The sequence below is a fragment of the Parambassis ranga genome, chromosome 1 (genome assembly GCF_900634625.1).
Source record: "Parambassis ranga chromosome 1, fParRan2.1, whole genome shotgun sequence".
NCBI classification, from domain to species: domain Eukaryota; kingdom Metazoa; phylum Chordata; class Actinopteri; family Ambassidae; genus Parambassis; species Parambassis ranga.
The window spans coordinates 1,879,762-1,902,860 of NC_041022.1; the positions used below are offsets into that span (position 1 = coordinate 1,879,762).

The 23,099-nt window shown below is 41.7% G+C and overlaps 3 protein-coding genes and 1 long non-coding RNA gene across 8 annotated transcripts; 2 read left to right on the forward strand and 2 right to left on the reverse strand.

Annotated features, from left to right (window-relative positions):
* Nucleotides 1–1,075: 1,075 nt before the first annotated feature.
* Nucleotides 1,076–4,486, reverse strand: LOC114432476 (zinc finger protein 578). The gene is made up of 4 exons (XM_028400509.1): nucleotides 3,753–4,486; nucleotides 3,530–3,672; nucleotides 3,257–3,365; nucleotides 1,076–2,502 (listed from the first exon to the last, which is right to left on the reverse strand). The coding sequence occupies exons 1-4, from the start codon at nucleotides 4,057–4,059 to the stop codon at nucleotides 1,331–1,333; spliced, it is 1,731 nt and encodes a 576-aa protein (XP_028256310.1). The 5' UTR covers nucleotides 4,060–4,486; the 3' UTR covers nucleotides 1,076–1,330.
* Nucleotides 3,896–5,976, forward strand: LOC114432525 (uncharacterized). The gene is made up of 3 exons (XR_003670283.1): nucleotides 3,896–4,030; nucleotides 5,509–5,601; nucleotides 5,842–5,976. It is a non-coding gene; the product is annotated as an uncharacterized LOC114432525 (long non-coding RNA).
* Nucleotides 5,165–8,810, reverse strand: LOC114432487 (zinc finger protein 329). 2 transcript variants are annotated; one of them, XM_028400529.1, is made up of 5 exons: nucleotides 7,997–8,810; nucleotides 7,591–7,718; nucleotides 7,294–7,399; nucleotides 5,837–6,982; nucleotides 5,165–5,803 (listed from the first exon to the last, which is right to left on the reverse strand). In XM_028400529.1, the coding sequence occupies exons 1-4, from the start codon at nucleotides 8,259–8,261 to the stop codon at nucleotides 5,844–5,846; spliced, it is 1,638 nt and encodes a 545-aa protein (XP_028256330.1). In that variant the 5' UTR covers nucleotides 8,262–8,810; the 3' UTR covers nucleotides 5,165–5,803; nucleotides 5,837–5,843. The 2 variants fall into 2 exon arrangements, with proteins under 2 accessions (XP_028256330.1, XP_028256320.1); XM_028400519.1 differs by lacking the exon at nucleotides 5,165–5,803 and having other exon boundaries at nucleotides 5,827–6,982.
* Nucleotides 8,086–23,045, forward strand: LOC114432430 (mucin-19-like). Of its 4 annotated transcripts, none has more exons than XR_003670278.1 (6): nucleotides 9,118–9,583; nucleotides 12,319–12,434; nucleotides 12,529–12,604; nucleotides 13,343–16,050; nucleotides 16,642–18,509; nucleotides 23,010–23,045. XR_003670278.1 is itself a non-coding variant. In XM_028400460.1 (6 exons), exons 1-6 carry the CDS (start codon nucleotides 9,310–9,312, stop codon nucleotides 18,250–18,252), a joined length of 4,539 nt encoding a protein of 1,512 aa, XP_028256261.1. In that variant the 5' UTR covers nucleotides 9,118–9,309; the 3' UTR covers nucleotides 18,253–19,025. The 4 variants fall into 4 exon arrangements, 3 of the variants coding, with proteins under 3 accessions (XP_028256269.1, XP_028256261.1, XP_028256249.1); XM_028400460.1 differs by lacking the exon at nucleotides 23,010–23,045 and having other exon boundaries at nucleotides 13,343–14,833; nucleotides 15,080–16,050; nucleotides 16,642–19,025; XM_028400468.1 differs by lacking the exons at nucleotides 9,118–9,583; nucleotides 23,010–23,045 and adding an exon at nucleotides 8,086–8,178 and having other exon boundaries at nucleotides 16,642–19,025.
* Nucleotides 23,046–23,099: the final 54 nt, after the last annotated feature.

The following is a 23,099-nucleotide window of genomic DNA, read 5'->3' on the forward strand; positions in this document are numbered from 1 at the left end:
ATAAAGTCCTTTGTGATCCACTTAAATAAGCACTGTCTTAATGTTTTGAGACAATTTTAAAACCAAACAGACCTACAGCTGTTGCAGACATATGAAAGAAATGTGTAAACCACAATGTCGTTATGAGCAGTGGGCTAGTGGTTACCACTGAGTAGAAATACAGAGACGCCCAAGGCCGCCAGCCTAGACTGAAAACCTCCTCAAAATGTGACACACTATCTTAACTTCAGTGCAAATATTAAGCTGAAACAAAAAATGTTGTGATATTATCTGCGACCAGTTCTGATCCAATACCAGTGCACATTTAAAAAAATGCTAACTAAAATTTCCTACAGCTACAGTGGTGCCACTTAAAACCGGTATTTAGTGATGGCCAAGTGACACCGATGCTCCGATACAAGCTTCGGAGTTGCAGCAGCATTTATGTTGAACCACTGCTTCGAAGCTCGCTTTGGTGCGGGAAAACCCACGTGACCGATGACGTCCTCTCAGTGAATCACACGACTGGTTCAAATCACTCGACACTTCGTAACGTGATACTTTGCTTAAACCGGCTCAGTCCAAAACAGTGGAAAAAATATTGTTTAACGATAAAAATGTTTGCATTACTATATCTACAAGCTCCTGCTGCAATACATACATTTATAAATCAACTGACCGAAACCAATTAATCAGTCTTAACTAAAATCACACACCCTAGTTAAACTCATCATGTAATTAAGACACTGTGTCCTATTTCACCACTAGAGGTCACTAAAACGAAGCTTTGAATGAATTAAGTGGTTCAATACTGCTTCACTGCTTCATGTGGACATCACTACCGGTATTGGAACAGTGCATTGATTGATAAGTGCAGTCACCAATTCATCATTCAGAACTTTAAGTAGTATTGATGGTACCGGTATTAAAACTATATATATATATGTGTTATTTATGGAAAGCCATGATGTTAACAACCATTTATAGAGCTTGTGACCCTGATAAACTTTCACTTTTATCCATGTTTTCAAAGTGCTTTGGAGCAGACTGCAGTTAACATATGGGAAGGATCTGCATATTCACAGGACAGGCCTTTATTGTTGTGGTGTGTTAACTGACTTATTGTTGTGCATGATATACAGTATTTCACAACACACACTGCTTTCCATCCTTTAACACTGAAACACCCTCATACTGGAATGCACAGAAAATCTTAGGACAATCACTTTAACAGACAAGTACACAGAAGCAGTCCTTCAATGCGTCACACAAACTGCACTGCACTGCAAATAAAACTCTGTAGCATCTGACACACACACACACACACTGTTGTTTTATTGAATGTCTATCATCATACATCCAGGTGGATCCTCTGGTGGCGTTTAAGGTTACATTTCTGTGTGAAGCGTTTGCCACAGGCCAGGCAGCAGTACGGTCTCTCTCCGGTGTGGACGCGTCGATGCGCTTTGAGGTTGCTGAGCTTTGTGAAGCTGCGGCCGCAGAGCGAACAGCAGAAAGGCCGCTCGCCTGTGTGAGTCTGCAGGTGGGCCTTCAGGTTGCTCGGGTGGGGGAAGCACTTCCCACACTGGCTGCAGCGCAGCAGGTGCCTGGGTCCAGCTTGTACCTGGGAGTCTGGATGCAACGCAGGGTTGGCGTGATGAGAGTTTACAGACTGATGCTGGGATTTGATGCTCACCCACGGAGCACCAGCTCGGTTGAGTGGTGAAGTCTGTTTGTCGCTCAGGTGAAGCCGCTGGACTGAGAGCAAAGGAGGAGCAGCAGCTTTGGATGTGGAGGGAATCCTGTTGAGGTTATTCAAGTTTATAACCTGAGAGTGAGCTAAGGACAATGCAGCAGCAGTGCTGTTTGAGAGCGTGTGAGGGGCCTTTTTCATTGGTCGATGGAGGTGCTGTATGGCAGCTTGCAATCTGAGTCCTGTGCCCACTTTGGAATGCAGCTTCATAACCTCCTGCACTGTTGCTTTATGGGAAATGTGGTTCAGTTTGTGCGCTCCTGAGCTCACTTTGTGCTGCTTTACAGAACACAAGAGGGATGCGATCCCAGGCTTATTTTTCTTTTCCATATGCGCACTTTCCCCATCGGAATCAATGATGACTTCCTCCTTGATCGTCACCCCTAATGCTTCACTGTGTCTGGCCTTGGGGGTTCCTGAGGATGAAATCTGATCTCTGCCTGGGGTAACCTGAACATCTGCTCTGACAGAGTTGGACAGCTCATCTGTAGCCTTTACAGAACTTTTGCTTTTAGTTGGATTTTGATTCTGCAGCAATGCAGCTGTTGTAACAGTCAGACCGGCCCAGGTGGTGTTGTCCATTTCAAACGATGACGTGTGTGGTGGCTCTGAGGCCATGTGTGATTCCTGCTGGTCCTTAGGGAATGCATAAGCAGCAGATATCTGTGGATCTTGCTTAATGACGTTCCTCAGTAATTTTTCACAGTTTTCTTGGGGCTGTTTTGGTTGCGCCTCGACCATCTCGCTGTCTGATTCAGGTGCTGCATCCCCTAGAACAATGAAGCAGAGGGAGTCGCAGGTTAAAGTAATAACTCGCATATTCATTCCTCTTTTTCTTTGAGGGCAAGAGGTTGATCTGGATAGAGGGCAGATGGAAACTTCAAATTATAAATAGGGCTGCAACAAACGAGTATTTTGGTACTCGGATACTCGCCGATTATTCGAGTACTCGGATCATAGTTTTCCCATGGATGCGGCTGCAGATTAGTTCCACGACCACCTCCATACCCGGCACCACGTGTGTGTGTCCAACCTGCAAACAGCTTGCCTGCGTTTCAAACCCAGGGCTTCTCACCCCGCTGCGCCACAAGAGAATCATTCGGTGAATCGGTGACGTCACTAACGTGCCATCGAATACTTAATTAGTCGTCAATGCATTTTGTCCAAGAATATTACTCGAGTACTCGACCAATCGTTGCAGCCCTAAATATAAATTATAAATGTGAAAGTGAAAGAGCCTTAAGAGAAGAAAAAGAAGCGTGAACTTTCCAAATGCCAGATCAGGCAGCCATGGTCTAAATCAGCATCAAACCAATAAAAAGCTGTGGGTTCCATCTTTATCTGAGCAGACTCATAATATGAGTCATCAAGAGAAATAAAAAAAAATATGAGCAAAAATGTTTTAAACGAGGTCACAGCGACATCAAACTAAATGATTCAATTCTGAATGAATACCAGGTTGGAAATAATCCTCTCAACATGATGTTCCTGCATCAAACGATGCTTTGGACCCACAGTACTCACCATCATGATCACCGCTCCACCCTCCCACTCGCACAGCCAAACACGACGGCTTATTAACCTCTTCCTCCTTCATATCCACAGCTGCTATCATATCCTCTTCTTCTGTTTCCTAAACGAGACATATGCAGTTTTATTTCACTTAAATGTCAGCCATTATGCATAGTGACTCTCTCATAACAACACAGATCTCCTATCACGTAATAGGCTTCCTGGAACATCTAATTAATAGCTATTCTTAAACATCTGTTGTGACAGTCCCATGGCGTGCCTCACCGGTGGCTCCCTTTCAGGACTCTGGCTGACTGTGGGATCTGCTGCCTCCTGTGGTGACTCTGAAATGACTTCCTGGCGGCAGCTTGCCATCCATCTTTCACCAGAATCACTCTCCGTTTTCACATTACAGCCCCTCATCATGTCTGAAAAATTGAGAAATACACCAATATTTTAATAATACGGCACCTGGATTGCGTCACATCTTGTTTGTGTGTGTTCCTACCATCCTGCTGGTCTTTACACCTTTCTTCTGCAGAGTCAGCAGACAGTTCCACACCATCCCTTGCACAGTGAACACACCTTCCCGTCTTCACCTCTTCTTCTTTTGCCGCTTGGTCACTGAATTTCCTCTCAGTCCACTGCAGCTGCAGCCTCAGGGTCTCCACCTCCTCATTCCTGCGCTTCACCTCCACCAGCAAGACGTCTTCCACCAGCTTGGTGACCTCAAACATTGCCGTTTTCACCACAGTCTCCATCACATCCGAGAGCTGGGTCTGAAAGGTGACTATGAGGGTGTCCAAGTCCGACATGATGGACTCTGTCAGGGTCCCGTGATCGATAACTGTTGTTGTTTACGTAGGAAAATAAATAAGAAAGACAAGGTGTCCGGTTTATATGTTCCTCTTCTTGAAGAATTCTGCTACATGTTGTCAGCCTGTATTCAACTTGAGCAGAAGTTATTCACTCAGTGCTGATTTGTGTTTACAGACAATTCTAACAGCTAGCCAGCTAATGTGGTTTACTTCCTAGCTAACAGCGCTAACATTCGTATGCTAACCATCGTTTACGACAACAAGCAGTCAACAAATCCTACAACAGATGATACAAACACGGTCTAATTAAACGTGTCGACGTGTTTTTTATTTTGTTTCGACTCCAGCTACCAAATCATATTACTGTCAATTCGCCGTATAACGGGACTAGCTGCTCAACGCTTCTTGTTTTTGCTCGTGACATCAGTACGGTGGCCCGGTTGGAGACAACGAAACGCGTTTTCAAAAAGTGAAACCCATAGGATGCTCCAAGCAGATTTTCCCTTATAATTACAGTGCACACCTGTAAATGACCACGCAGCCCTGCGCTGTGTTAAATGATATTTCAGAATATAGATGAAAAAATCTGATCTGAGAGGGGACTGTGGGTTTTTTTAGCATTAAATTTAGCATTAAATTAAATTAAAGCAATTTAAAAAAGATCATTTTACTCTCATGCATAGGCCTAGTCTTTACAGTCATTTCCAAATCAGCATGAAAGTGTTGATTTTTGTATAATTTAATCAGTAATTTTGAAATATTATATACATCATAAATATACATATAAATGTATGGCCTTCAAATAAACTGCTAACCCTTGACACTCACATATGAAAATTTAGATAATTTTATTGAAAAATAAATGACAATGTAAAATATTTGTTTCATTTGTTTGATTAGGGCCATATTTATGCAGAAATGTTGAGAATTCTACAGGGTTCACAAACTTTATATTTTATATTTAGGACCATGTCTTAAAGCAACTAAAGTCTGATTCAAAACTTGGGTAGTCAATTGGATTTGCGCTCCCATACAGACTGGAACACACAGAACTAGAAAATAATCACCTCCGCCTGGTAGTCTGAGCACAGCCTAAGTGAGACCCTACTGGACTTTATTGTGATCATTGCTAATAATGTTCTTATGAGAATATGGCGTCATTGGTCTGGTTGGCCATGGATTACCTGTTAATGACTCACATGGACTACATGTATAACATTTTATAATTCGTAACTGGACTTTTTGTCTTGTAGTTCCATCTTTTTGTGTATTTTGCCTTGAAGAGTTCAAAACCAAGTTGCTAAAAGAAGGAAAAGGGTGTTTAAACAGCAGCACGAAGTGGGCTATTCAATGTCAAATTATGCCACTTTGATACATGGTCCTTAATCATACACAGGTCTCAGCCTGGCATTGTACAGTCATGTTGGATTTCATTCTTTCATTCAGTAGGTTTGTGGCATCGCTAGGAAGGATGTGCCAGGGACTAACTTCCAGACACCAGACTGCTAACAAGAAGAAGCTTTATTTTTAATCCATTGTGTAAGTCTTTTTTTCCTTTCATACAAAATATGCAGCAGTAACTTAGTACAAGTAGAATGTAATCAATAAAAATGTCCATCCCATTTTTGTCCTATTCTCTCAAGACAAAAACTTCTTAAACAACAACTAAGAAAGAGATAGAACATCCGAGTCTCATAAATACATACATTTTAACCGTTACATTTTCCTCCTCCTCCTCCTCCTCCTCCTCCTCCTCCTCCTCCTCCTCCTCCACCTCAGTGTTATAGATCCGTCATGTGTTTGCGCTGATGTGATTTTAGATGATCAAGCCGTTTGAAGCTCAGGCCGCACACAGCGCAGCAGTACGGTCTTTCCCCTGTGTGGGTGCGCTGGTGAACCTTCAGTATATCCGCCCGTGTGAAGCTCTTATCACACATGCTGCACTGGTGAGGTTTTTCCTGCGTGTGAATTCTACGGTGCAACTTCAAATTCCACAAACGGCTGAACTTGTTCCCACACACTGTGCAGCAATAAGGTTTGTCCCTTGTTTGTCCACACTTGTGTGTCTTTAGGTCCGAAAAAGAAGGGAAACCTTTACCACAATGGCTGCAGAGATGGAGCCCCTGACCTGAGTGAATCCTCTGGTGGACTTTGAGGTTACAAGCCTGAGTGAAGGTCTTACCACACTGGGTGCAGGAGTATAGAGGCCCTCCGGTGCCTTTGTGTGTCTGCTTGTGAGTCTTGAGGGAAGCAGAATCAGGGAAGGACATGGAGCACTGGTTGCAGGTGTGTCTCCTCCCTGCTCTTCCTGCGGCCTGATGCTGCAGCCTCTCTCCCAAGTTTAAAGTATCGCTGTAAGTATCTGAAGGTCCATACATGTTTTCTGTGCTGCCTACAGTCGGATCGATACGATTGCCATGGCCCCGGAAGCTCAATCTGCCTCCTGAATCTCCTGACATTTGCTCAGAGTACAAAATGTTTGGGTCCTGCAGATATCCGTCCTCATTAATCAGTAAACAGCCGAACTCTCCGCCTACATCCATGTTAGTCTTTGAGGGTGAACCTGCAGGTGAACTCGCTGCAACCCTTCTATTCTGACCCTGATGCTCAGCTCTATCTGGTGCCTCCACATCCTCATCATAGTGGCCCACATAACTCAGATTCTCCCCTATGTGGTAAGGTGAACCCTGTAACCCATCAAAATTACCCATGTCTATCATACCAGCCTCTCCATAACCAGTCTTGTCAAAGCCAGCCAACCCTTCGATGCCATGTCGGCTTTGGAAAAGGGGTCCAGCTGGGTCCCCTGAGTGTCCGTCTTGGTTCTGGTCAAAGTCAGTTTCCCAGTTTACATGGCACTTGGGGATTTTCTGGTCACTGAAGCGTTTACTGGGCCCTGGTAGAGCTGAAGCATCTGCTTCTAAAAGATGCAAGGAGAAAAACAATATTTAAGAACACAGCAATATCTATCACCATGTTTTTAACTTAATCCGTTCATCACAGCAGCAGAAATGATGAAGCCACTCGGGGGGCGTCATGAAACACATTCAGAAAAACTATGCCATAAGTCCAGCTGCCTCAATTTGAAACTCTTTGATATAACAACACCTGGATATACAAGAGTCTTCACTACCAGTAGCACAATGCTGTTCTGTCTCTCTGTGTATATGTCCTAATACTTCTTACTTCCTTTAATATGGTGAGTATAACTTTTGTGTCTATTTGACTCACCCTCCACATTTACGCCCCACCCTTGTGACTCATTGGTTTCTGGCATAATCTGAACACGTTCCTCCTTAAGCAGTCCATCCAGCTTCTCGTCTTGTACACTCAGTGACTATAGATGATAAGAGATGAAAATATTAATGCACAATACACATTTAACTCACTCATGAACAATGACGATATCAGTGTTGAGGCCGGTTGTTAAGGTCTAAAGCTAAATGTTTTTGACATACATCAATCAGCACTTGAAGCTTTTATTAGAGGTACTATTAAAAAAAAGTGCCATACTGTATTGTACATTACCTGTGTGGCCTTTGTGGCAGCGTGGGCCTCTGGTTGTGCCTCTTCGACTTCATGACTGAGCGTCTCTTCGTCAGTTTCCTGTGAACTATCTACTTGCAGAGTGTTCTCCTGTTTCAGGCCTTTCTCTTCTGCAAAACAAATGAAAATGAAAATAAAAAGAAGATGATTCATCCAAACAAAGCATGAGGACTGTGTCATTGTTAATTCAGTGGCTTTACATTGATGCAGCCTCTAGGCTTTTGCATAGCAATCCAATTTAATAATATTAATAACTTCCCTATTTTCTTTTCACACCGATTACCCCGCTACTTTCTGTAATGCACAAAAGCATCTAGGTGCAATTTGTGACTTATGATATTCAGTATTATTCAAAATACCTGATACATATATCACCACAAAGACTTACCTGTGGCTCTGGGCTTGTCCTCACTGGACATCCCGGCTCTTCCGCACTCGCTGCATCTGCTGCTCCTGTCTCCCTCTCTTTCTTTGCGTCGGGTCTCTGACCACTTCAGTCGCCTCTTCAGGGACTCCACCTGCTCCCCGCAGCGTGTCATCTCCTCCAGAAAACTATCCTCCACCAGTCGGGTAATCTCATACATGGCAGCTTTGAAGACCGTTTCCATAACTCCAGAAAGTTGGGACTGAAACGTTATTATCGTCTCGGCCATTATACCAATGATGTGTTAGAGCTGATATGGGCAGTTTTTCCTCAAAGAAATAAACTTTCGCACGTAACTGCTCGTAGCAGAGAGACATATGTTGAACACAGCTAAGGTCGGTGCCTTAAAGTTGGACGTGTGGGGTTCTTTCACCCGGCTTTCCCTTTATTTAACGTTGCGTGGGTTGTAGAAACGTAACCGTAACCCACATTTAACGTTTGGTTGCTTCGCTCGCATAAAAACCAGCTGAGCTGTAGGAGCACAACGTTAGCTAACTAGCTTGCTACACTAGTTGTGGAAAATGTTACGGCCACACTTCACAGTAGTTACCTGAAACGCAATCACCAAGTTCTTCTCTTTTCCCGTACCGCGTATTTAATAAAATGTTGACTTGATGAGAGTAATTTAGTAGATTCGCTGTGCAGTTAAGATATTACCCCCCGATTCCGTAAACAACCGTACTTCCGGTTTCAAAATACGGATGGGGAAATGGCACAATCTTCAACCGCATTTGCGCGTAGATCACATCAGTGTGTAAAAAAAAGAAAGTTGCATTAAGCTATTAAATCGACATAGAGAATGTTGTTTATAGGTAAAAAATGTTCCGAAGTAAAAAAAAAAAACGACCTGGCGAGGCTGTTATCCTGTGGTCTGTACTTTCCTTCCAGTAAAGACTATAATTAAAGGGTGAAGCACTCTTTTTTGACACTGATGTCTGTAGCATACTGAGACTGGCAGGTGCAATTACTGTAAACGACCAAGAAAAACCAGCTGAGCGTGTTATGCAGGTGCGGGGAAAAGCATAAAAGAAACGTTTGGCTTCCACGCTTCAGATTCAGTTTGTCCAGATGGTGGCGGTACTGCGCCTATTCAGCACAGAGGGGACCAGCCAGCGAAGAAGTCTATGTGCGTCACACATCAGCAGAAAGCGCCGTGTCCGTGTGAAGGAGCCATGTTGAAGCAGCTCCTAAAGCCACACTTTTAAAAACAAATATGCTTCTGTACATGTAGAGTTGAGTTTCATTGAAGCGGTAAAGAGACGGTGAAACATTCCGAGATGTCGGCGGACGATTTTCAGGCGATGTACGCCTCCGTCATGGAGAGCATGCTAAAGAATGCTGTCGCGGAAACAACGAAACTTTTTGAAAAAATGGTCGACGAGCTGAAGGCAGAAATATCCAAAATCAAGAAGGAGAACGAAGACCTGAAAACAAGGTGTAGTAAGTTTGAGAACGCCTCAAGTCGACCGGTTGTAGACAAAGGAGAGAGGAGCCACTGTGCCCCGGCGCAGAGCGACGACTGCGGGAAACGGGACAGCGCCGTTCAGTGCGGTGAGTTAGCCTTTCTGTTAGCCACCCCAGCGAAGTAATCTTCACCAGTAGACCTGTGTGATAATGCTGGGAGATGTCTTATCAAAATCACAGGCTTATCAGTGTCACACATGGTCGCAGCTTCTGTCCGCTGTGTCCGTCTGTGAGCGGCCGTTATCTGGAGCATGGGATCCGAAATGGGAGGGAAACTACAAGGCTGTCTGGCTGTGAGGAAGTGACGGGATATGTCACAATGACAATGTCAGCTCGTTATAGTTTGCAGAACTATTCATAAAATAGAAATCTTTCATACCTGTGAATAATACACTGGAGTTTTTTCACCGTATAAGCGACAGGAGTCTTATTATTGTGATACTGATGTGTGTGCATCATCAGGACATTCTAGGCATGTGAAGTTTCATCTCCTCTCTGGTTATCAACAGTAAAATCAGAAGGAAGAAGATTACCTAAAAGACACTGCGCAGTCTGATTTTTACAACCTTACTGGGTAGATGTACTGATGAACTAATGATAAGGAAAATTTCACATCCCAATTGTAGTGACTAAATATTCACTGTTATCAATATTCCATCCATCCATCTTTAACCGCTTATCCGGGGCCGGGTCGCAGGGGCAGCAGTCTAAGCAGGGACACCCAGACTTCCCTCTCACCGGACACTTCCTCCAGCTCCTCTGGGGGAATTCCGAGGCGTTCCCAGGCCAGCCGAGAGACATAGTCTCTCCACTGCGTCCTGGGTCTTCCCCGGGGCCTCCTCCCAGTGGGACATGCCCAGAACACCTCCCCAGGGAGGCGTCCAGGAGGCATCCGAACCAGATGCCCGAGCCACCTCAGCTGGCTCCTCTCGATATTATCAATATTATCCCGATGTTTTTAAGTGCTGTAGAAATGTGTAAAAATTCTATAATTTTGCCTTTTTATACGTTTTATTTTTATTTTTGTCACTTTTCTCAGATCATATATAATTGATTTCCATTATAGGATATACGAATGGGTTAAATAATGAAATTAATATACCTTTAAACTAGAATCGACAGTGTGTAGTTAAATTTTCAGTACAGACGTCTTTCAAATGTACCAGTAACTAGGGATGGGAAACTAGTCAAGTCTGTGTGTCATGGGGCAAGCTTTGGGCATGAAGTGAAGAGAGAGGGTGGTAAAGGATAATAATAAATGGCAATTTAAAAAAAAGGCATTCCTAGGCCTGTCACGATAACAAATTTAGCTCAGTGATTAATTGCCACAGAAAATTATTGCGATAAGCGATAACATTTTTTAAGATCAGACGTTTTTCAGATTTTTCAGAGCAGATTGATCTTCAAAGATCAATAAACTTTAATTTCTAAAGAACATTTAACACGGGAAAGGCCCTGTTAGGAATAAAACCCAAAATATCAGCTGTTAATCACTCAAGTGCTTTTATTCCTGCTGGAAGGAGCAGTCAGATAAACAGACAGTAGCCTCTGTAGGAATGCTCAAGGTCTTTTCAGAGCAACTCCCTTTTTATACCCTCTGTTATCCAACACAGACACAGCTTCTCAGAATACACACATGTTAGAGTAGGCACAAGCATAATCATATATGACAGTAACATATCATGTATGAGATCATAGGTGTAACATCACATATATTTCCATAGTAAGACATATGGATAGACTGTCCACAAAGTCCAGCAGGCCATGCTGCTGACACAGGTTATTTCCAGAATTCTTCCAACAGGCCCCCAATCATTATTATTATTATATTAATAATATTATAATTGTATTTTTCATATTATTATTATGAGTTCTGGTAGGCCTATTACCATAGCTTATCTGAGCATAGTCAATGGAGTTAAGTCAATCCATCTAGCATGCCAAGAGAACTAGAATGGGTGGCGCTGCCGCCAGTAAGAAGGCAGAGAACTTCACTTGAGAACATGGACTCTCTCTGATGGTAGGTTGTATACATAAGCATGTTTAGTCTCGTGGTGAATTGTGTCGAAAAGTGTTGAATCAAAGCTGTGCAGCTTCCGAGCTCTCTGCGCTGCTGTAACCAAGACAAAAGCCGTGGGCCATATAAAATCTGACAGCCGGCCTTTGCACACTTTATACGCTCTGACGCACCGGAGTGACGCCTTTTGTCATCCAGTCTCTTTGTCATGGAGAGAGAGGAATACAAACGAGCGTGCAAATGTAATTTATCGCGGCCAGAAAACTTACCCATTTAAAGTTATGGTGCAATTAATTGATTTATTGCGACAGGCCTAGGCATTCCCCATTTTTACTATGTATTCTAACTCGTAAAACTACCTGACCGCAAGGGAAGTATTCCTACTTTAGTTTAATGTTAATCATCTTGTCATCAATGCAGACAGCAGCTAACTGGTTAATTCACTTAATGAAACAAACAATACACCGGCAGCATGATTGAGGGACGTCATAAAAATACTGCGCACACCTTTAACTCTTCACCCACACTCTGGAAGCAGTACAGTCCTCGCTGTGGGCCCACAGCGTTCAGCTTTCTGTCCGTTTTGATGACATTGCTCAAACACTTGCTCAATGTTTAAAGTTCTTGTATTAACAGTAAGAACTCTCACTCCTCTGATTATTCACGCTACTGCATATATATGCAAACGTGCAATAATGCAGTAATCAGTAGAACGTGGGGGGAACGTCTCAAAATATTTGTTACAACGTGCATGCTGATGAAGAGAGATGAAGAGCTTATCATTTGTATGTTTTATTTTTTACAGACCTTGTCCCTTTTCACACTGTGCTGGTGGAGCAGTGTCAACCACTGAGCCACGGCTTACTGCAAAACTATGCTTATGAGGAGATGGAGGATGGTTTGCTGGAACACAGGCAGGAGGTTTGTGTGTCATTGCTTAAAAAAAAAAGAACAATAATTTTCCCTATTATATTTCTTCAAAGATTTTGAATTTTTGTTCACTGTCATCCTGCAGAAATCACATGATTCTTCTTCGGAGTCTGAGTTGCAGGAGGATGATTTGGACACGCTTGTCTTGAGTGAGAGTACAGGTGAGGAATTTGTATTAATTTCGTAGCTGACGATAGGTCTCGCCGATATATCTTAAAATCAATATCACGATTAATTGAAGCTTTTTCCTCAATTAACGATTAATGAACGATTATTACTTGAGTGAACGCAGACTAGATAAAAGAGACCCAGTCACGTGACTTAAACTTGTTACACACTCCACTAGAACAGAGAAATCTATTGGTGGTTCTGAGGTCGCAAGAACAAAAACAACATTTGTTTCGGCCCACACTTTTCATAATTCACAAGAAACGTGTGTGCAGAACTCCTCGTTCAGTCCTCCCACTGCAGCGCACCCACACAGACACAGGTTTTGACGTTACGCCGCTGAACGGCAGAAGCAGCGGTTTAGGAGGAACCTGTATGTGTGTGTGCACGCATGATATGAGCTGCACGCTGCAGTGGGAGAGCCGTATGAGGACTAGACACACGTTACTCATGAAGTATGATAAGTTTGTTATTGTTCTTGCCACCTCTGGAACCACAAACAGATCTCTCTGTTTTCTGGATATGTAACAAGCTCTACAAAGCACTTTTATTTTATTTTTACAGCAAGTGGACATCACAGAAACGTAATAGCCGAATTAATCGTCACAAGTAAAAGTACGTTGATTAGAGTGTCTAAATGTTGGTTTGGATATATTTTAGGTTAATTGCCCAGCCCTATTTGGTAGAATTCTCAGTGCGTTTATCTCTAATATTATCACTTTTGTCCCCAGGTTCACCACAGGCCCTTGAAAGTGAATATGAAGAGCCTCCAATGATCGGGGAATGTTCAACAGAAGAAGTGACATATCCTCAAAAAGATGATCTTACCTGTTCGGTAAAGGAAGGTGTACAAGGAAGCCAGAACTGGTCACATGACCCAGAGCCTTCTGTTGTTATTTCACTTGCTGAAATAAACAACATTGAAGAGGAGGATGATGAAAAGATGCAGGAAGAACACACGACAGCAGAAAAAATGATGTCTCAACAACATCAGGGACAGACATCAGGAGATGGACAGACGGATGTTAATGAACAACATACAGATGTGCAGTTAGGGGAGTCTAGTTTGGTCAACATAGAAGAAGAAGAAACCTGTGTAAAAGAACTTGACGATGGAGCAAATCTTAAATTATCTGTATGCAGTAAAAACGAAGTATTTCATTTATCATCTGCTGATAAAGACTCTTCTGTTGACACAGTGAGTATTTCTTCATCTAACTTAGATTTTCAACCTGAAGAGACTTCATCTGTCTGCACTCAGCCAGTCCAGGATAGAGCAGACACTGTTGCTGAAGATATGATGAATGGATCGCCTCCAAGCTGTGTATCCGAAAGTGAAAAGCACAACACGTCTAACTCTCAAGAGCCTTCTGTGGAAGTGGAAGAAGAACCAGTTGAGGCTCCACCAGGAACATCAGTTCATCTCAAGAAACGTCACAACTCTGTGACTCTTCAAGATGCGCTGCTGTTTGTTGAAGCTATGAATCAGACAGTCGAAAAGACATTCCCTTTTCCACAAAGGATGGAGCCAATCCAGACCCAAAGTGCTTCCTGTATGAATACACCAAAAATACCCGCTGAGGTCTCAGCGGATCCAATGACACCTCTGATTCCTGTTCACGCAGTGGCTACACCTGGCGTCACTCTTTACATCAGAGATGCCCCTTCACCCAAAGAGGCTAAGGTTCAGATTCTAGCTGTCACTCCGACGCAACAGCATTCATCGACTCCTTTCGATACATCGCTTAATTCATCGTCAGTTGCTGCAACTAAAACTGCTGCAGAGTCTCTTCGTCATGCAGTGACATCAACAGTAGCAAATGGGAAATTAGTAACTGTAGGAACTCATCGAATAATCATTGTGCCAAGACCAGCATCTTCTTTTGCGTTTAACCAAATTGCTCTACTTTCTTCTACCCAGCATCCAACTGTTTCCTCAACAGCTGCACAGAATACTGGCACACCTCCAACCTCTATGCTTACACAGTCATCACCTGGAACACCCTCACTTTCATCTGCTTCACAGAAAACTGAAATTACCCCTACAACATCAGTTCCTGTTGTCCACACCCAGGTGACCACCACTTCAGAGAATCCACCACCACAGAAAATAAAAATTATTATTCCAAGACGGTCGTCAGTTGTGACACTACAGAAATATCGGTCACAAATAAATTGTCTCACTGAGAAGACACAGAGTGCTGCTCCAACTGCACCAGCAGGCTCAACTGCACCAGCAGGCTCAACAGCACCAGCAGGCTCAACAGCACCAGCAGGCTCAACTGCACCAGCAGGCTCAACTGCACCAGCAGGCTCAACTGCACCAGCAGGCTCAACTGCACCAGCAGGCTCAACAGCACCAGCAGGCTCAACTGCACCAGCAGGCTCAACAGCAGGCTCAACTGCACCAGCAGGCTCAACTGCAACAGCAGGCTCAACTGCACCAGCAGACTCAACTGCACCAGCAGGCTCAACACCACACTTAACGTCACAGGAGTCGAGTGTTTTGGCCACAGGTGAAACAGTGTTGCCTCAAAACACGGAAAATATAACTGACAGTTTGTCCGAGTCACAGGAGTCAGGTGCTTTGGCCACAGAGTCACAGGAGTCAAGTGCTTTGGCCACAGAGTCACAGGAGTCAAGTGCTTTGGCCACAGAGTCACAGGAGTCAAGTGCTTTGGCCACAGAGTCACGGGAGTCAAGAGATTTTGCCACAGAGTCACAGGAGTCAGGTGCTTTGGCCACAGAGTCACAGGAGTCAGGTGTTTTGGCCACAGAGTCACAGGAGTCAGGTGTTTTGGCCACAGAGTCACGGGAGTCAGGTGTTTTGGCCACAGAGTCACGGGAGTCGAGAGATTTTGCCACAGAGTCACGGGAGTCAAGTGCTTTGGCCACAGAGTCACGGGAGTCAAGAGATTTTGCCACAGGTGAAACAGTGTTGCCTCAAAACACGGAAAATATAACTGACAGTTTGTCCGAGTCACAGGAGTCAGGTGTTTTGGCCACAGAGTCACGGGAGTCAGGTGTTTTGGCCACAGAGTCGCGGGAGTCGAGTGTTTTGGCCACAGGTGAAACAGTGTTGCCTCAAAACACAGAAAATATAACCGACAGCTTAGAATCTCTGAGCCATTCGGCCGATGCATGTGAGGCAGAAACATGCTCTGAGTTAAAAACATCAGATGATTCAACATCTGTATCACCAGTGGTACAGCAGAAACTCTCCGCAGTGGTCAGATTAACAAGACTTCCATTTTCAATATCGACTGAGGAATCGATTTCAGTCTCTAAACTGCAGTTAAAGGACTTCTATAAAGATGGTAAACAAGCGAGTTTATCACACTCCATCTCATATTCAGAGATGACATCCGTGTCACCGGAAACGTGCCCCAGTTTTGATGATGGCCAACCAGATCTACCTGTTGAATCGACCCTAAATAAGGTAAGATATATATTATCTAACCTGAATTTGCACTTCTGTTTTTTGATTGTTGTTATTCCTATCTACTATTGTTTGGTTGAATTTTTCCCATCACGTGTCCCACCATCATGGTTCATATATTGCCAGATTCCAGTCTTCCTGATTTTTGTGTCTCTATAGTTAGTTTTTTATGTCAAATTTGAAAAAATGTTTTGATATGAAATAAGTGTGTTGATGGCCTGGACTATTCTGAAGGAAACAAGGTACATCATGTACGCCAAGTATATATTGATATATTATAATGATCTAGATAAAAGCCTGGAGGTAAAGGCCAAGAAATGGCCTTGCTTTCTAAAAGATTAAACTATGTGAGACCCTGGAAAGTGTCAGTGTTGTAGAATTAAGCTTTGTGAATGTTATGGGCAGTAACTTTATCAGCTTGAACAGCATTACGTTTTGGTAGATCAACATTTTTGATAAGACTTCTCCTGGGGCTTTGTGAGACATGTCTCCACATGTGCAGAGAAAACCTACATTGTAATTGAAATGAGAGTCATGACTGTAATGTAATTTCTCATAACTTTTTTTTTTTTTTTTGACATTTTGCTGCAGGCCAGATCTGGTGACTGTCCAGATGATGAAGGTTCTTACACCCAGACCAGCGTGTGCGACAGGAGACGCTTAAAAATTAACTCTCTAGTGTCCCGACTGCAAAGTCACCTGAAAACTCACTCGCAAGCCAGAGGAACTAAAACACACACAGAAAAAGAGAACACTGCGGTAGGCTCAGAGGAACCTCAATCAGAGAGTGATGGTGTAAGTGATAAAAACCAAATGGGAGCTAGGAAAGTTACTGGCCGTGGTAGGTCATTGGCTGCTGGTCCAGAGAGGTCAACTAAGGAAAGTACCAGCCCCCAAAAGATTAATTTGACTTCTCTTTCTCCTAGAAGGTCTAGTTCAGGTAGAGAATCAATTGCAGAGAGGATTAAAGAAAGCCCTAGAACACCTCCATATAGTGGTAGCTGTACAACTCCTCAGAGGTCAAGCAAAGAAAGTTTTAATCCTAAAAGGATTTCTGCAGGGACAAGCCCTGACATGTCTGGCAGACTCAGGAGTTCTAGTTTCATCAATGATGGTCCTAGTAGTAAAAAGATTAAAAGGGAATCCAGTTCTTTTAGTCCAATGAGGGGCAGACTCTCAAATGGTGAAACCTGTTCTCCAAGTGTGAAGAGTCCTCAACAGGACAGAAGGAGAGGGAAATGCACTCTTGTTAGTAAAGCAAGACTCATTCAGGAAGGTCAGAAAAAGAATCATAATGTTGTGAATGCTCTAAAGGTAGCTAAAGCAGCAAGAGCTAAAATGATAGCTAAAATAAAATGTTCTAATACATCGAAATTACAGACAAGAAAATCAGCGAGAAATGAGGTAAACCCTAAGGTTGTAAAAAGATGTAAAACTACAGGTGTGTGGATTCCTCCTACATCGGAAGAATTTAAAAAAGTTCTGGAAAAGGAAAAGGAGTCACTGCCGCCTGTGACGCCCAAACCTGTGCAACACCCCGTAGTTCTCAAACCAGGACCATTTTTGTCGCCTTTACAGCCGCTGTCAGTCATAGGTCGGCATCTGTTGAGGAACCAGTGTGGGGTGTGCGGTCGCGTCCTCAGCAACACTGCTGCACTGGAGAGCCATGTCAGTCTCCATGCAGAACACCGGCCTTTCTCGTGCTCATCCTGTGGGAAGACTTTCCCAGACCTTAAGAGTTTCAAACGACATGGCCGGGTGCACCAAAACGGCAAAATCTACAAATGCCCACAGTGCGGAAAGGGTTTTGCCTACAAATTTGGTCTCACCAAACACATAGAGATGGTGCACGGCAAGATAAAACCTTTCAGCTGTCACATCTGCAAGAAGAAATTCTTCACAAACCGAGATTTGGTAATCCATCTACGCAGCCACACAGGAGAGAAACCTTTCCAATGCAACCTCTGTGATAAAAAATTCATAAGGGGAGTTGAACTAAATGTGCATTTGCGCTGGCATAATGGAGAAAAGAGACACTGGTGTCCATACTGCGGCAAAGGGTTTTTAGACTACAATAACCTGAAAAGACACAAGTACACTCACACAGGGGAGAAACCACATCCCTGCCCTCACTGCCCCAAGCACTTCACACAGTCGGGACACCTGAAGAAGCATGTTAAAAATGTGCACAAAGTCAAATAAAAGATGCTGCTCTTTCACTCAGAACAGTTATGGTTCTAATACGATATGGGAAGCTGCTGTGGGTGGAGCCCTTTTCTGTTTGATGCAATTCATTTGGACAATGAACAATGTTAAATTGCCTTTTCTTTTAATGGAGAATGTACTTTATCATGATTGTAGAGGAGTGTGACACTTGAAAAGCTCTTCTCTTTCCAGAGTTACATGGCAGGATAAAAGATACCATCAAGAATTGATGATAGCGGCTTACCCAAAGAAAAGTAAGATTGTGATGGTGCCTGGGGTCATGTGCTGTTTTCTTGTCGCCCAGTTTGATGCCTAGTTGGCCATTGACAGCCGCTCTTGTAATGGTTTACATGTAAAAATTCCTAGACGTGTAAGTTGTTATTTTTTGCATTGTTTATTTCCTGTTGGAAAACAAGTGAGATGCAACAGATGTTGGTCTCTGTGCTAGCTGAACTCATTTTCAAATATGCAAATAAGGCAGTATTCCAAAAACGTGGAACTGCTTCTTTAAAAGACATTTCTGTGTAGCACTGTGCTTTTTCAAATAGGAAACGGCAGAATATTGATAACTTCTTTTTCTTTCATTTATAGCTGGGTGGCCTGTTTATGAAAAGGTTAATCTGACACCAACTCAACCCTGTCTTTGAATAAAGGTTGAATGAAGGAATTGTGAAATCATGTTTAACCCTCATGCATTGTTCGCAAACACTACCCTAATGTGTTGTTCGGGGACAAAAACGTCCCCTAACTTTAACGGTTTTAAAAATATATTAGATAAATATTTTTTTGAAATTTTTTTGCATAGACCTTTTAATTAACTTCAGTTCTAATCAACAGTAGTGAAAAAATCATTTTCCCCCAGGATTTTAACCCTTTAATCACCAATTTTATAAGGGGTGGTGCTGAAAATTGAAAAAAAAAAACACAAAATGGCTCATTTTTAATAGAAAAGGTGAATGTGGACTGGATTCTTTTGAACCTTTATTACAGTCTTGGTCATGTCAAACATCAGTAAAAAAATTGACTTGATTGCATTATTAGTTTTTGCACAGCACTGGATTTTCTTTTTTTCTCCCTAATGTGTTGTTCGGGGACAAAAACGTCCCCTAACTTTAACGGTTTTAAAAATATATTAGATAAATATATTTTTGAATTTTTTTTGCATAGACCTTTTCATTAACTTCAGTTCTAATCAACAGTAGTGAAAAAATCATTTTCCCCCAGGATTTTAACCCTTTAATCACCAATTTTATAAGGGGTGGTGCTGAAGATTGAAAAAAAAACACACAAAATGGCTCATTTTTAATAGAAAAGGTGAATGTGGACTGGATTCTTTTGAACCTTTATTACAGTCTTGGTCATGTCAAACATCAGTAAAAAAATTGACTTGATTGCATTATTAGTTTTTGCACAGCACTGGATTTTCTTTTTTTCTCCCTAATGTGTTGTTCGGGGACAAAAACGTCCCCTAACTTTAACGGTTTTAAAAATATATTAGATAAATATTTTTTTGAAATTTTTTTGCATAGACCTTTTAATTAACTTGAGTTCTAATCAACAGTAGTGAAAAAATCATTTTCCCCCAGGATTTTAACCCTTTAATCACCAATTTTATAAGGGGTGGTGCTGAAAATTGAAAAAAAAACACACAAAATGGCTCATTTTTAATAGAAAAGGTGAATGTGGACTGGATTCTTTTGAACCTTTATTACAGTCTTGGTCATGTCAAACATCAGTAAAAAAATTGACTTTATTGCATTATTAGTTTTTGCACAGCACTGGATTTTCTTTTTTTCTCCCATTTTGTCCCATAGACTTACATTATAAACACACTTTTTTTGACTGCACAGCCATGGCACTACATAATCATGCATTCTTGATTGTTGGTGGTTTACCCTGTTGGTAGGAGGTAAAATTTGTGATTTTTACAGTTAACAACTTAATTACCATATTAACCCTTTACCTGCAGGCCTGTGCTCATGTAGTGTAGTTTCTGGCTTGTATATGGAGTTATAGGGAGTATTTTAGCACATAATTGTGTGTCTACACACTGTGTGTGTATGTTAGAGAGGAAGAGAGCCATTTGCACACTGATCTTGTTGTCTGTGAGTACACACAACCACAGAGTCTTCATAGTAAACAAAAACAAAGAAAGTGTTGCTATGCACGTGTGGCCCTTTGATGTCTACAGGTGCAGACTAAACAAAACAAAAAGGCAAGTGGTCTTACATGTGACCTTGTGGTCATTTGATGGTGAGAAGAGCAGAAAGCAACATGAAGAGAGGATTCACTTGTGCACAATCTCTGGAAATGATTGTGCAGCCTGGCTCTATGAAGGGCCAGGCTGTGAAGCTGTGAAGGCTGCACAAGTAGATCTGTCACTTGTTCACAAGCGAATCCTTCATTCGTTCACAAGTGAATCCTTCACTCATGCACAGGTGAATCCTCTCTTCATGCTGCTTGCTGCTCTTGTCACCATTAAATGACCAGGAGGATGCATGCAAGTCCACTAGTGTTTTTGTTTTGTTTAGTCTGAACCTCTCAGCATCAAAGGGCCCGGCACTTACTTTTAGGGCTGCAACAAATTTACTTTACTTTACTTTACTAAACTACTTTTAATACTAATTTTAGTAGGGGACTAAACTGTAGATTAGATTTGGTTAGTCAATGATTATTTATTATGTTATCAAGTTATCTATCTATGGTGTCTATTTAGTAACATGCACATGTACGTATGGTCGTGTGGAGCGCAACACACCATGGAAAAGGGGCACTTAGACCTCACTTAGACTAATTCAGTGATCTCAACTGAGACACTAACCTAAAAGTAAAGTCACTCTACTGGAGGACGTGTTTTCCGAAAGCTAAAAAAAAAAAAAAAAACAGCTATTTTACCCATCCACAACTTCAGACGCCAGAACTCCTGGATGTTTTCATTTTACATGCTTATGCATTGCCGTTGTACGTCTGAATTAGGTACACTTCACTTACTTAGTAACTTTATTTTCCTGACTTTCCTTCCCTGACAGTGCGCAAATGGCTCTCTTCCTCTCTAACATACACACACAGTGTGTAGACACACAATTATGTGCTAAAATACTCCCTATAACTCCATATACTTAAGCCAGAAACTACAGTACATGAGCACAGGCCTGCAGGTAAAGGGTTAATATGGTAATTAAGTTGTTAACTGTAAAAATCACAAATGTTACCTCCTACCAACAGGGTAAACCACCAACAATCAAGAATGCATGATTATGTAGTGCCATGGCTGTGCAGTCAAAAAAAGTGTGTTTATAATGTAAGTCTATGGGACAAAATGGGAGAAAAAAAGAAAATCCAGTGCTGTGCAAAAACTAATAATGCAATAAAGTCAATTTTTTTACTGATGTTTGACATGACCAAGACTATAATAAAGGTTAAAAAGAATCCAGTCCACATTCACCTTTTCTATTAAAAATGAGCCATTTTGTGTGTTTTTTTTTCAATTTTCAGCACCACCCCTTATAAAATTGGTGATTAAAGGGTTAAAATCCTGGGGGAAAATGATTTTTTCACTACTGTTGATTAGAACTGAAGTTAATTAAAAGGTCTATGCAAAAAAATTTCAAAAAAATATTTATCTAATATATTTTTAAAACCGTTAAAGTTAGGGGACGTTTTTGTCCCCGAACAACACATTAGGGGGTAAAATTTGCCCACAGTGTACCGTTGACCTATGAAAAATTTTAAAATCATATTAACAAAATTTATGTAAAATTAAGCTTATTGAGGAAAAATGATTCAATTTGTCCACATATTGACAAAGTTATGGCCAAAATAAACAGAAAAATTTCTCTCAGAGGACAAAAATGTCCCGAACAACGCATGAGGGTTAAATTGATTTGAGCAGATAAACCTATTTTGTTTACTTACTTTATTTCTTACTTTCTAATTTTGAAAGAAAGTTGAAATCTGTTACAGACGTACGTTTCGATACAGGAAATTTTGAATTTACTTTCAAGCTAGCAGAATTTGAGCATAAAGAACAATACTGTAATTATAATTGGTTGACATTGAAGCAAATATTAAGAAGAGGTGGTAAGTTGTGAGTAAATATGAAACATGTTTTATTTGCATTATTTAACTCAAAATAACCATTTCAATTGGGAATAAAATACTATTTTTATTCTGTAATATTCAGAATTTTACTGTTCTGGCACCACCTCAAAGAAAAATGCAGTCATGAGGTGAAATTTCAGTTGTAACCTGAGCAGACCTTTTGACCTATGCCTTGAACTTTAAGCTTGAATTTTCTAATTTCATCTGTTCAGATGCGCTTTATTTAAAAATGAATGCCCCCATGAAGACATGTTTGAAGTTCATCTGGACAAAATGTTAAAATAACATTGAACTGTTACTTCTGAACATTCAGTCGTGAATTAAAGCAGATTAAAAAACGATTGATCATGAAGGTGAGATGAATATTTTGTTGGTCCTGGCAGTTACAGACACATAATAAATAGGAAGTTGTAAAAAAGACTTTTTGTTATCGTTTCCATGTTTTTATGATGTCGGAAAACATATACCACAATGTTTTGATCATGATTATTTAAGAAATCAACATATTGCTGCACCAAAACACTTGATGATAGACCTTTGATGTAAAGATTTGACCTCCTGGATTTAATGAACGGGGGTCAGAACAAAACCTGTTGTGAGTGCAGTGTGTCCACTACAGAATGAATGTTATTGTGCTTTCTTTCTTTTTTCAGTTCTCAACTCTTCACATCAAACCATCCAACTCCCCCACTCTCTCTGCAGGCTGAAGGTATGACACTCCTAAGCTTCATATTTCATAGAAA

Bases quoted from the DNA above. Each gene is read 5' to 3' on its own strand.
- LOC114432476 (XM_028400509.1), bottom strand. From the start codon at position 4,059: ATGTCGGACTTGGACACCCTCATAGTCACCTTTCAGACCCAGCTCTCG. The intron at 3,673-3,752 runs GTAGGAACACAC...TCAATTTTTCAG, and splicing joins GTGTAAAGACCAGCAGGATG to ACATGATGAGGGGCTGTAAT. The intron at 3,366-3,529 runs GTGAGGCACGCC...TGTCTCGTTTAG, and splicing joins GTCCTGAAAGGGAGCCACCG to GAAACAGAAGAAGAGGATAT.
- LOC114432487 (XM_028400529.1), bottom strand. From the start codon at position 8,261: ATGGCCGAGACGATAATAACGTTTCAGTCCCAACTTTCTGGAGTTATG. The intron at 7,400-7,590 runs GTAATGTACAAT...TATCATCTATAG, and splicing joins CTGCCACAAAGGCCACACAG to TCACTGAGTGTACAAGACGA. The intron at 6,983-7,293 runs GTGAGTCAAATA...TGCATCTTTTAG, and splicing joins GTGGGGCGTAAATGTGGAGG to AAGCAGATGCTTCAGCTCTA.
- LOC114432430 (XM_028400448.1), top strand. From the start codon at position 9,310: ATGTCGGCGGACGATTTTCAGGCGATGTACGCCTCCGTCATGGAGAGC. The intron at 12,435-12,528 runs GTTTGTGTGTCA...GTCATCCTGCAG, and splicing joins TGCTGGAACACAGGCAGGAG to AAATCACATGATTCTTCTTC. The intron at 12,605-13,342 runs GTGAGGAATTTG...TTTTGTCCCCAG, and splicing joins TGTCTTGAGTGAGAGTACAG to GTTCACCACAGGCCCTTGAA.